This window comes from Protopterus annectens, chromosome 5.part1 (genome assembly GCF_019279795.1).
Source record: "Protopterus annectens isolate FY-2018-M chromosome 5.part1, PAN1.0, whole genome shotgun sequence".
NCBI lineage: Eukaryota > Metazoa > Chordata > Ceratodontiformes > Protopteridae > Protopterus > Protopterus annectens.
In genome coordinates this window covers 445,394,438-445,407,805 of record NC_056736.1, presented here as the reverse complement: position 1 = coordinate 445,407,805, position 13,368 = coordinate 445,394,438, and the positions used below count along the sequence as shown (strand labels likewise).

The 13,368-nt window shown below is 42.3% G+C and overlaps 1 protein-coding gene across 2 annotated transcripts in view; it reads right to left on the bottom strand.

The window, feature by feature from the left end:
• Positions 1-13,368, bottom strand: part of STYXL2 (serine/threonine/tyrosine interacting like 2) — a 512,965-nt gene that overhangs the window by 190,818 nt on the left and 308,779 nt on the right. For both annotated transcript variants that reach the window (XM_044073098.1, XM_044073099.1), the window contains one exon: positions 9,318-9,535. In XM_044073098.1, coding sequence (XP_043929033.1) covers positions 9,318-9,535 — 218 coding nt within the window. The remainder of the gene's footprint in view (positions 1-9,317; positions 9,536-13,368) is intronic.

Sequence of the window (13,368 nt, the reverse complement as noted above, 5' to 3'; positions counted from 1 at the left end):
ATTTGTATAGCATAAAGAAAAATTATAATAAAAATGCATTAGCCAGACATTCTGTTTACTGTAAAGGGTTCAAGAAGTTTATGTTCTTGATTTTAGAACAAATTTTATTGAAACCCTCAGGGGGAGACTGGGAAAATGATCTGCTACATAAAGAAATGATGTGGCAGTTAAGATTTGATGCTACGGATCCACCGGGGCTTAATGATAAGATTTCCATATGTAGTGAGTTAAAAAGAAGAGCTATGCAAGTATAATAACCATTTCATTTTATTTTGTTATGTAAAACAAAGTTTTATTAGTGAAATTGTCATGTTTTTGCATTTGTGGTTGAGTTTTAATTGAGCGTTTACTTAATGGCTGATGGGTGGGGTGTGTTTGTAACAAGGTACGTTTTTAAAGCTGTTTGTTGATTAATGGGAATGGTTCTGAAGATGTCTGCTGTTTCAGACAAAAGCACTTAACCATCCTGTTGACTACTGTGGATTATTGTGGATTATTAAACTTGTGGTTTCCTGCTGGACTGACTGGCTTTGCTCTTATCTTTTCTATGCAACTGTTTTGATGCTGTTAAAAAACTGTAGGTGAATGTTATATCAGCTGTGTCCATTTGTATGGGATTGTTGAGGATTTTGTGAAAGTCTTCTAAAAGCTGAAGTAGGTTTGCCCTGAAAAAGTCCTTAAAGATAGTTTCATTTGGTGACGAGGTGGTACCACTAGGACTGATAAAGAAGATAAGTGATAATACTTAACAGGGAGATATAGTGTTGCATGGTGGGGTACAGGTAGGGGGTTGGTTGGTAAGGACCAGGTCAACTATATTACAGCCTCTAGTGGGTAGTTTTACAATTTGTTCCAGCTTAAGCTTAATGATATTAACAAGTCTAGGAAACGCTGAGTACATCCAGTTTTAGAGGTTTAAGTGTGTATCTTAATGCTTGGGTAATTGAAGTCCCCTAGCAAGAAGGTATTTGGTTTGATATTTAACTAGTCAATGACATTAAAGTAATTTCCATGATCTTTGGGAGCATTGACAGGAATCTGTAGCTAGAACTGAAGTAATAATTCGAGTTGTTAAATACAATTTGGATCTCCAGGAGTTCCAGGTTAGGACTGTGGGTAATTTAATGTGAAATGGTAATGTTTCTGACAAATGCAGATACTCCCCTGCAGTTACCCAAAGGCCTGTGGGCACAGTAGGCACCAAATCTTGGTAGAGATGGAGTTCTGCTGTTGCACTGAAACCATGTCTCAGTAGGTACCCAAATATAAATGGGTTCAAGTTGCAGGAGGGCCTCAAGCACTGGCATCTTTCTGTCTAGACTCCCAACACTGAGTTGTGTCACCATGTTGCTATCTGAATTTGAGTTTGTGTTTCCTATGTAGGAATTTCCAGTAGGGAAACTCAGCCTAAAGAAGGCACTAGAGAGGCAGCAAAGGCTCTAGCCAGTATGCAGAAGCCTGGTATGAGAGGTGTCAGCCATGCCTGGTGAAACATAGTCTCTTTTCCACCATTTCACCCCAGGCTGACACATAGGTTCATAGGTAGGTACTAGGCTATCTGCCCAAAGGCATTTATAAGCCTAGCCAGAATGTGTTGGCTTTTGCCGCCCCCTTAGATTAGTTCCCTTTGCCTCTGTCCAGCAGAGCCACTGAAGTGATACCCGGAGTATACTTTCTGTTTCCCATCCACTCATCAAGGTTTCTCTTGAAGAGTGTTAGTGAGGAGCTCTGCCTAATGTAGATTGGAATCTTGTTCCAGAGCATGGGAGGTCACTGGACAGGAATCTATCCCTCCAGCATGTCCTATTTATTGTTGTGGTGAGCTTCAGATCTCTAGAGTGTGTGACTCAAGGGGATAAGGTTTTCTTTAGGTGGAGCATGCCCATCAATTCTGGGCTGGACATGGCCTTGTATGTCAGGCAGAGATCACCTCTGAGTAGGCGGTATGCAACCGAGTACAGCTGGAGATTCTTCAGTCGAGTTGCATAGGGCATCTGTTTGAGGCCAGTGATCCTCTTGGTGAGGTACTTCTGTGGTCTTTCCAGCTGTTGCAGGTGTCTTGTAAGGTACATCCAAAATGGGGCATTGTACTCTATGATGGGTCTGATGAGTGATGCATAGAGGGGCACAATGATTTTTTTGATCTGGATGCAAACCTTTTTGTGATTAGGTGGGCCACATAGAAGGATTTTCTAACCACTTTGGCAATGTGATTATCAAAGGAGAGATTACTATCAGCTTGGCTCCCCAGATCCCTTATTACGTCTTCCATATTTAGGGGGCTACCACCTATGTGGTAATTTGTGGGTACTTTGTTTTTTTCCAAAGGGGATGACTATGCACTTTTTGGCATTTAGCTTGAGGCCATGGTTTTGACACCAGACATCTGTCTCAGTGAGACCCTTTTGGAGGATGTCTGTATCAGTTGGAGAGTCAATTATAGCCCCTAGTTTGCAGTCGTCTGTGAACTTGGTCAGCCGTAGTCCCCCTATGCTTTCCTGTACCTTTGAGAAGTATATGCCGAACAGGAGGGGTCCTAGGACTGAACCCTGGGGAATGCCACTTGTAACCAGTTTAGAGTTAGACCTAGCTCCTGCAACTCTTACCATGTGGGCTCTGTCCGTGAGCCAGTTGGAAACCCATCTTGTGATGTAGGGGTTTATGTTCAGGCTGGTGAGCTTGTCTATAATAACAGAATGGAGAATGGTGTCAAAGGCCTTTGTGAGGTCTAAGTAGGCTGTGTGTACCACCTTTCCCTCTTCTATAGCCTTGGTAACCTTCCAAAGAAGTCCACCAGGTTTAGGAGGCATGATATGCCCTTAACAAAGCCGAACTGGGTAGAGTCCAGTGTCTGGAGGATCCCAATGTCTCTGTTAATGAAATCCATGATGATGTGCTCCATAGCCTTGCAGACCAAGCTAGTCAGGCTTATAGGGCGATAGTTCCCGGGGTCTTTTGTGACTTCACCTTTGTGGAGTGGAATAACCATTGCTGTGCTCCACTCTATGGGCACATAGCCTATGGAGAGGCTGAGTTTGAACAGTGTGTTTAGTTAAGGGGTTAGTTCATCTTTGAGCTCATGTAGGAAGCAGCCTGGGACACCATCCAGTCCCATTGATGCTGTGTTTTTGGCTTTGGAGAGGGCTGTTTTAACCTGAGTGTCTGTGATTTCAGGGGAACTACATTCTTCTGGTATGGTTATGGGCCCTTTTGGGGGTGAGAGGGGGGTGAAGTTTGCACTGAACCTGTCTGCCAGGATGTTGGCAATATCGGTCAGTTCAGTGTATTTTGTGCCATTCTGCACTAGCTCTGAGCAGATCTGAGAATTACCACTTAGATTCTTGACATAGCTAAAGGATACCTTGTGGTTATCTTTGGAGTCCTTGGCAATTTTTCTTTCGAAGCTAACCTTGGATGATTTTATGAGGGATCGTAGTTTCTTGCTGATACTGATCAGGGATGTCTTCCCCTCTTGGGATTGTACTCTTTTTTGTACTAGTTTCCTCCTTCTATTGTATAGTTTGTTTATGGCAGGGGTCCACCAGACTGGTTTCCTTTTCTTGGAGGAGTGAGTCTTGGTTTTGCTTGGGATAGCACGATCCATGCATTTTTGTAGGTGCCCGTAGAGTGCATTAGTAAAGGATTTTGCAGCTTGGGCAGCGTTATCCTTTAGCAGGGGGGATTTGAAACTTTCCACCTCGGTCTTAAGTAACATGAAGTTTGCTTCTGAAAAATTTTTCACAGTGGTTTCTTTGACCAGGGGTGGGGGCGGTATGTGGATATCCAGAGTGATTAGTTTATGGTCAGAGCTAACCAGTGAGGGGTTGACCTCTGGTGTGGAACACTGGTCGCCCATGTTTGTGATGACCAGATCCAATATGTTGTCACCTCTGGTGGGGGTGTTGACCAGTTGATCCAGGGCATTTGAGTTTATAATTTCTAGGAAATGTTGGGCAAGGGAGTTAGTACTTGAGTAGTTCTCCCAGTTAATGTTTGGGTAATTGAAATCACCCAATATAAGGGTGTTTGGTAGGACCTTTATGCTTCCCAGTGTTTCCAGGAATGGGGGTCCTGGAACATGGTGGGTGATCTGTACCAAGCTACAATCTGAATTGCAGTTCTGCCCGTTGTTAGTTGTATGTGTATGATCTCTGAACCATCGTGCTGTGCCACTAACCTGGAGGTGAGGGTATCCTTGATGAATATGGATACGCCCCTGACTTTTGTATTTCGGTCCGGGTTTTGTGGCCAAAATGTATGGTATGAGTTGTAGCCTGGTAGTGCTGGGGTGCTATCTGGAGCCCTAAACCAGGTTTCTGTTACTGCACATATATCGATTTTCTCCATAGTGAGGAGTGCCTCGAGTGTGTGCATTTTGAGGTTTAGACTTCTGGCATTGAGTAGTATTCCCCTCAGTTTTTTGTTACTTGTGCTATTTACAGTGATGGGTTTGTCTTTTGAACCTTGCCTAAAAAAGGCACTATGGGGGTGGCAAGAGCCTTGGCCAGTATTCGAAAGCCTAAGGGTGACAGGTGCAAGATGTCTCTAGGTAAGCAGCGTGGCCTGTCGAGCATGTCATCCCAGGCTGACAGACACTGGATCCCCTTTGAATGACACCAGAAACTTAACCAATTGTTGAAATTGAAAATTATTTCTTTATACCATGGTATCACTCTTGGTGAGGGCAGGATGCTACTCAGGGTCAGGGTCATACTGGACTGAGCTATGTGATCAGAGAGCTCTTCCATGTCTCTTTTCATGTAGTCCAGGGAGGTACAGCTCAGGTCATTCACACCAATATGGGCAATGACAGAGTTGTATTTGTACTTGTTCCGGAGTGACCTAATTGCTTGTGTTATGTGGTGGATCCTGGCATCCAACAACCAGCTAACAGTAACCTTCTCCTTGTTCAGCCTAGTGAGTGGGACATCAGTGTGCCTGACTATAGAGTCACCTATTACTAGTGTGTTGGGTATGTTATTTTGCCTTAAGGGCTGTGATTGCGTGGCACACTGGTTTTGTAAAGTATGTGTTTCATGGTTTGTGTTGGGGGGTGGAGGTTGCTTGGATATCTGCTTTGGAGGTCCCTGTTGCTTTTGCAGATTTTTATTTAGAGCCTCCGAGTATGTTTTTGTGTATTTATGTGTGTTTTTTGCCGGTGCTGGTTTCATAGGTCTATGTGAGACTGGTGGTGTGATGTAAGTAATTCCCTTCTTCTCTTGACTGTCTTTTCCAGTCTTGGGTTGAGAAAGCTTAGCCTCCAGTTTGGCTGTATAATTGCATCTCTCGCATGTATTAGTGTTTTGTGGTAGGAGGAGAGGGTTGTCTGTGTACATGAGGCAGTTGTAACATTGCCTCAAAATGCCCAGATTCACCAGTTGGACTGGAGAGTACACCTGAAACTGCTCTTTGGACATGCCTGGATAGGTACAGTGGGCTATTTTACTGATTGGCTGGTATGGTCAAATAGAAAACCTTGTCCTTCTCTACAGTATGGGGGGGGGGGTCTAGTGCAAAGGTTTATTAGTGCTTGCTATGAGTTTTGAGCAAGTGCCGGATTGAGATGTGAATGGTTTGAGTGCTTAAGTTGAAAGTTTGTCTAGTTCCAAGGGAAAAATTGAAGACTAGCTCCATTAGAAATTACATCAACTACTTAGCTAATTGTTAAAGCCAATTGCCTTGTCTTTGTACCTAGACATTATTCTTAGTGAAGGCACAATCCTACTCAAGATCAGTGTTTTTTTTGCCTTAGCAAATTCGTAGTACGTTTTGCCATGTCTTTCTGCATGCCTTTATGTATAGGGCACTCAGGACATTAACTACCACATGAGCCACCACAAGGTCATAGTTATATTTGTCTGGTTTAAGGGATGTTAGGGCCATTGTGGGGACAGCACAGTGGCACACCATCTCACAACAAGAGGTTCTCTGCTTTATTTCTGTGCTGGAGTGCTTTGTGTGTGTACCCTGCATGTTCTCCCTCTGGTCATATGGATTTTCTTTGGGTGCTCCTGTTTCTTCCCACATTCCAAAGATATACAGTAATATGGACTGGAGATACCAAATTCTCCATTGGTGTGAGTGTGTACATGTATGACACAGAAAAAAGACTGGCAACCTACTTGTGTTATTGCCTTGACAATACTGTGGATATTGGGGACTGTCCATGGGGTCACTCTAGGACTTAGATGTGAGTGAGAGAGCACTTCTGACATCACAGATTCTGGTGCCAGACAGGTAGCTTACTGTCACCCTGTTCTTGTCCATTCTGGTGAGTGTGAGGTCTACATGTTTAACTATAGAGCCACCTATGAGTAAGACAGTTCCTTGTGTGGCAGCAGAGTTAGTGGGCTTTATGGGCTTAGGGATGCTTTCCCAGTGACTTCTGGGAGATCTGTGTAAAGCTGCAGTATGTGGGATTGGAGAAGGAGTGAGTGTTGCCTAGTGTGCTAAAGGCTGAAGTCTTTTAGAGTGCATTCTAAGTTACTTAGGCATTCTTTCTTTACAGCCTTAGCATAAATTTCAGGCTTAGTGGTATGCTGTGACTGATGTGGTGTTGTGGGTGCATGTTGCTTTCCAATAGTTTGCTGAAATGAGAGATTTGCCTCAATGCTCCTCACATATTTACATTTCACACAGGTTATCCTATCGATTGGTAGCATCAGGGAACATTCAGTAAGCATAAAGTATTTAATTCACTGCCTTAGAATGCCTAATGCAATCAGAATGGCCTTAAATGGGCTAAGACCACATTGTTTAGCCATCTTGCCAGAGAGTGGAGGAAAAGGGCTTGTTGTTGTACTCAGGGGTTGGAGGTTGACTACTCTAGAAGACCCAGAAAATTATGGATGAAGTATTTAGAGTAATATTCTGAAGTAAGGTTAGATTGTGTCTAATCTAAAAGTACTCAATGAAGTGACAGAATTAGGTTTGTGAGAATGATAAATAGTGGTGGTTCACCTATTGGCTACTACTTGGTGGTAGTACACTTAGTTATTGAATTAAGTGGGACGGTTACATTTCTTTTGTACACTGCACAGAACGCATGCAGGAAAATGCTGAAATGCACACATAGTCACAAGTTGTGGTGATTTGTGGTACTCATCCTTTTCCTTCCTAAAAGCTGCTGCAGCTGGTCTGCAATACATGATCGTCTCTGTGGTAACTCAGGAATATATAGACACCCAACCTTCTGAGAAAAGGAGGAAGAGAAGACTAAAGTAATCCTCTAAGATGTACACCCTTCCTTCTTAACTTCTTCCCAGTTCTGTGTCAGTGGCATAGATAACAGTCACATCTTCTTCTAGTGGCTTCTGCTAGCTTAGGAGCTTATACAAGTATTTGAAATATTCTTCTTCCCAGATCTACCAAGGGTAACATTTTAAAGACTCAGATATTTGCCTCATTTCGGGCCTATGGCTTAAGAAAAAACAAAGCAAAAGATTTACAAAGGATTTGAATGGAAAAGATGGCAGGCACAGACCATTGTGAAGGAGAGACAGTATGTGTACTGCATGTTTGGTTGGACAAGCTGTCTGCAAGCCTTTTTCCACAAGCATCTTTGTAAGAAATCTTTACCATTCATCTGACTCTGCATACTATAAACAAGTTGTCATCTTGGTGAATTGATGACTCCTGCATATCAGTATCGCTTTTTATAAAGATACATGTTTTTCCACAGATGTGTTATACACTGTTTACAATTACAAACCATTCATACGTTGCATTACCTATAATATTGCTCCTTGTCTATAAGCAAATTTTCCTATATGATTATCTAATGCTACTTTTTGACATTTTAGGAATACAGTTTTAAATAAATGTTTATCTCAATATATTTTCTAGGATAAACTTCTGAAATAAATAAATGCAATTATAAATACACAGAGCTAGCTATCATTTATTTTTATATAGTTCAAGACAGGTCTCAAGTAACAAGAAAACAAGAATTGATTTGCAGATTACAGGAAATTTGTGATGCAAGTAGACTGGTTACACGTGGAGAACTGGGGATCTCTAGCCTGGCATGGCAGATTACCTACAGAATCATCAGATTTAACAAGAAAATAAAAAAATTATATATATTTACTGAGGTTGTTGGTATTTGTCTCCAAGTGCACAACACCTAGCCCAAGGTTTTAATACAGACTAAATGTAAACTGTATAACTGCTGTGTTTATCTATAAAAATATTTAGAAAGCAATACAAACTGTTCCTCACCATAGAAACAGAAGGAAATACACTGAACCCATGCAAATTAGTTACTATTATATATTTACAATATTAAAGTAAGAATGATGTTATATTTCTTTGCAGATTTTTCTTTATTTGCATCTGCATTTTTAGTGGCTCATCTCTTAGTACTTCCGTTACCTGGGGGGAGGGGCACAGAACACTGGGGAGTATTACTAACTGTGTGAAATGTAGGGATGCACAGCCATCCTCTGTTTTCTTGTACAGAATACTGCTTATGCTCCACATGGAGTACCTTGGTTAGTTTTGGAGGCCAGACCTTAACAGAGATATAAAAATTGATGTGTCCAACAAAAGGTTAACTAAGACTGGGAAGACGACTCTGATAAAAGGGACTTATACAAACTGGAGGGGAGACAGGATAGAAGAGTCATTATATAAGGTTATAAGACTAGCAGGATACAGATAGGTGGGCAGGAACTGAACGATAAATGTGGGGTAGAGACTACTGATGGTAATTAGACAAATGAGAATTAGGGAGTAACAGATGCAGAAATTATTTAATTGAATGGGTGGTAGACACTTGGAATGCCTTATCAGAGCAGGTGGTCAATAATACCTGACAACCTCTTGATGCTAGAATTGGGGACAAAGGCAAAAATAATGGGGGGGAGGAAGTCAAAGGCCCAAAACTGGAGACAAATTTTAAATATGAAAGTTGCAGGAATAACATGTTTTGCATTAGCCTGCATTTTCTGAAAGATATGAAGTCTGGAATTCAAACATCTGTCATTACCTAGTGACTGTAGAGTTCAAAGATTTGCCAGAAAAACACAATTTTTTTACAAGGGATAGACCAAAAATATGACAAAAATATGGGCATTCTGTGAATTAATAGATATTTGAGAATTTTGGGTAGAATACATAAACTCAAAATAATTCTGGAATGGAATGAATGGAATAAGTGGGGCATTAAATGAACTGGGGGCAGTTATGTGGGGCCAGAGATGCAGCAGATGGACTGACTTGATTTGTTGATCTAATGCTATCTGCATGTTTCTAAGGTTTGTATATTACTCAGCAGAGTCTGCATTTAGTGACTGATTATTTCAAATAAAACATACCTCTGTAGGTCAGTAGTGCTTCATCCATGAATTCTGCTGTTGGACGGAAGTGTTTGGAGATGTCGATATCTGGAAAATCATCCACCTCAATACCCATGTACTGGATCCCCAAGCTGGAATAAAACTCTGCTCCAGTGTAAACACCTGTATTGTGGGCAGCATTCAGCACATGTGTGATGCCCATTCTCTTCAGCCTGCCTTTGTTTACTGCCACAGCACTTGGAAGATAAAAGTAAAACGAAATAAAAACATCAGAATAAAACAACACAAAAAGGTTAGATTTATAGTGATGCTGGAATATAAATGCTTGTTTAAGGGCTACAACTATGGCTGTAATATAAATCTCAGTTGTCAGTGAATATTTATCAAGACCTTTCAATTGAAAGTTATGCTTCCACAAATATCCTGATCTCTTTTCTATCCTTCTATATCTTGACCTGTTAAAGTAGTGCATACCAGTTGTGTAGGTTTCTGCTATCCCAGTCATCACTAGCCACCATGGAAATTTTAACTTAAACAAGTTATCATCAGAAAGAGAGCAGCTCATTGGTGTCACGGTTAATGTTGTTGTGTCACAGTCCTTGGTTCCCCAGTTTGGAATACGTGAGTGTCTATATAGGGTTTTTACTTGGGTTTCCAGTTTTCACATGCAGGTACATGCATTATTGATCTTTAAATCACCCATACTTGTGCAGCAGTGTGTGTGCATGCATGCATGTGTGTGTGTGTGTGTGTGTGTGTGTGTGTGTGTGTGTGTGTGTGTGTGTGTGTGTGTGTGTGTGCGTGTGCGTGCGTGTGCATGCGTGTGCGTGCGTGTGTATGTGCATGTGAACGCATGTGTCTGTTCTGTTAGGAACTAGCATTCTGTCCTGAACCAGTTCTCTACCTTATGCCCATTGCTTGCCAGGTTAGGCTATGGGTCCCCTACAGCCCTGAATATGATAAAGTGAGTACTGGAGAATGATTCACCATAGCTACCAGTAGGAGCTGAATAGGAACCACTGGAGCAAAAATGATTGACTTCAACGATTAGCTTAGTTTCTGGTGTCACAACAAGGGGATCCAATATCTGTCAGCCTGGGGAGACATGATCAACAAACCACGATGCTTTGCCAGAGATGGTTTGCACTTGTCACTACTTGGCTTCCAGATAATGGCAAAAATGTTATGTATCCCCATAGTGCCTTTTTTTAGGATGTGCCAAGTTGGTAAACCCTCCAACATAACAAAAGTCACTCATGACTACTTAAGGTGCTGCTGCTCAATGCTAGGATTTTAAATAAAAAAGTGCACATCCTGGAATCACAGCTCACCCTGTAGAAAGCAGACCTTGTGCAGTTATGGAAACATGGTTCAGAACCATGGACAGCACCCTGGTTATCAAAGGCTGCAATGCCTTTCATCATCATCTTCTTTCGGCTGTTCCCATTAGGGGTCGCCACAGCAGATCACTTGTTTCCATTTCTTCCTGTCCTCTGCATCTTGGTCTGTCACACCAACCACCTGCATGTCCTCTCTCACCACATCCATAAACCTTATCTTAGGCCTTCCTATTTTCCTGTTACCTGGTAGCTTCATCCTTAGCATCTTTTTCCCAATATACTCAGCATCCCTGCTCAGCACATGTCCAAACCAACGTAATCATGCCTCTCTGGCTTTGTCTCTAAACCTTCCAACCTGGGCTGACCCTCTAATATACTTATTCCTAATCCTGTCCACCCTCGTCACACCCAGTGCAAATCTTAACATCTTTAATTCTGCCACATCCAGCTCAAACTCCTGCCTATTTGTCAATGCCACTGTCTCCAACCCATATAACATAACTGGTCTTGCTACCCTCTTGTAGACCTTCCCTTTCACTCTTACAGGTACTTGTCTGTCACAAATCACTCCTGACACTCTTCTCCACCCACTCCATCCTGCCTGTACTCTCTTCTTCACCTCTCTTCCACACTCACCATTACTCTGAACTATTGACTCCAAGTATTTAAACTCATCCACCATCGCCACCTCTACTCCTTGCATCCTCACCATTCCTCTATCCTCCCTCTCATTCACACACATATATTCTGTCTTAGTCCTGCTGACCTACATTCCTCTTCTCTCTAGAGCATATCTCCATCTCTCCAGGGTCTCCTCCACCTGTTCCCTACTCTCACTACAGATCACAATGTCATCTGCAAACATCATACTCCACGGGGACTCCTGTCTGATCTTGTCTGTCAACCTGTCCATCACCATTGCAAATAAGAAAGGGCTCAGAGCTGATCCTTGATGTAACCCCACGTCCACCTTAAACGCATCCATCACTCCCACTGCAGACCTCACCGCTGTCACACTACCCTCGTACATATCCTGTACCACTCTTACATACTTTTCTGACACTCCTGACTTCCTCATAAAATACCACAACTCCTCTCTAGGCAACCTGTCATATGCTTTTTCTAAGTCTACAAAACCACAATGCAACTCCTTCCGACATTCTCTGTACTTCTCCATCAACACTCTCAGAGCAAAGATCGCATCTGTAGTGCTCTTTCCTGGCATGAAACCATACTGCTGATCACTAATCATCATGTCCCTTCTTAACCTTGCTTCCACTACTCTTTCCCATAACGTCATGCTGTGACTGATCAATTTTATCCCTCTGTACTTACTACAGCTCTGCACATCACCCTTATTCTTAAAAATCGGTACCAAAACACTTTTTCTCCATTCCTCAGGCATCCTCTCACTTTCCAAAATTTCATTAAACAATCTGGTTAAAAATTCCACTGCCATTTCACCTAAACACCTCCATGCTTCCACAGGTATGTCATCTGGGCCAACAGCCTTTCCATTCTTCATTCTCTTCATAGCTATCCTTCCTTCATCCTTGCTAATCCATTGCACTTCATGATTCAGTATCCGCACATCATCCAACCTTCTCTCCCTCTTATTCTCTTCATTCATCAGCCCCTCAAAGTACTCTTTCCATCTGCTCAACACACTCTCCTCACTTGTGAGTATGTTTCCCTCATTATCCTTTATCACCTTTACCTGCTGCACATCTTTCCTAGCTCAGTCCATCTGTCTAGCCAATCAGTACAGGTCCTTTTCTCCTTCCTTAGTGTCCAACCTTTCATACAACTCTTCATACGCCTTATCCTTAGCCTTCGCCACGTCTCTCTTTGCCATGCACCTCATCTCCTTATACTCCTGTCTACTTTCTTCATCTCTCTGACAATCCCACTTCTTCTTTGCCAACCTCTTTCTCTGTATACTCTCCTGTACTTCTTCATTCCACCACCATGTCTCCTTGTTGTCCTTCCTCTGTCCAGATGTGATACCAAGCACCTTTCTAGCCATCTCCCTTACTAGCTCTGCTGTAGTTACCCAGCTATTTGGTAACTCTTCACTGCCACCCAGTGCCTGCCTTAACTCATCCCTGAACTCCACCTCACAATTACCCTTTTTCAATTTCCACCATTTGATCCTTGGTGCTGCCCTCACACTCCTCCTCCTCTTCTTGATAACCAATGTCATCCTAAAAACCACTATCCTATGCTGCCTAACTACACTTTCTCCGGTCACCACTTTACAGTCTCCAATCTCCTTCAAACTGGCCCTCCTACATAAGATATAATCCACCTTTGTGCATCTTCCTCCACTCTTGTATGTCACCCTATGCTCCTCCCTCTTGTTAAAATACGTATTCACCACAGCCATGTCCATCCTTTTCGCAAAATCCACTACCATCTGTCCTTCTGCATTCCTTTGTTTAACACCATACCTACCCATCACTTCCTCATCCCCTCTGTTTCCTTTATCAACATGCCCATTGAAATCTGCTCCAATCACCACTTTCTCACCCTTGGGTACAATCATCACCACTTCATCCAATTCACTCCAAAATTTTTCTTTCTCATCCATTGCACACCCAACTTGTGGAGCATACGCACTAACAACATTCATCATTACACCATCAATTTCCAGCTTCATAAACATCACTCTATCCCATATATTTCAATTCCCCTGAGCTCAGGATAAAACAAAGGGAGAAGGTGTCCGT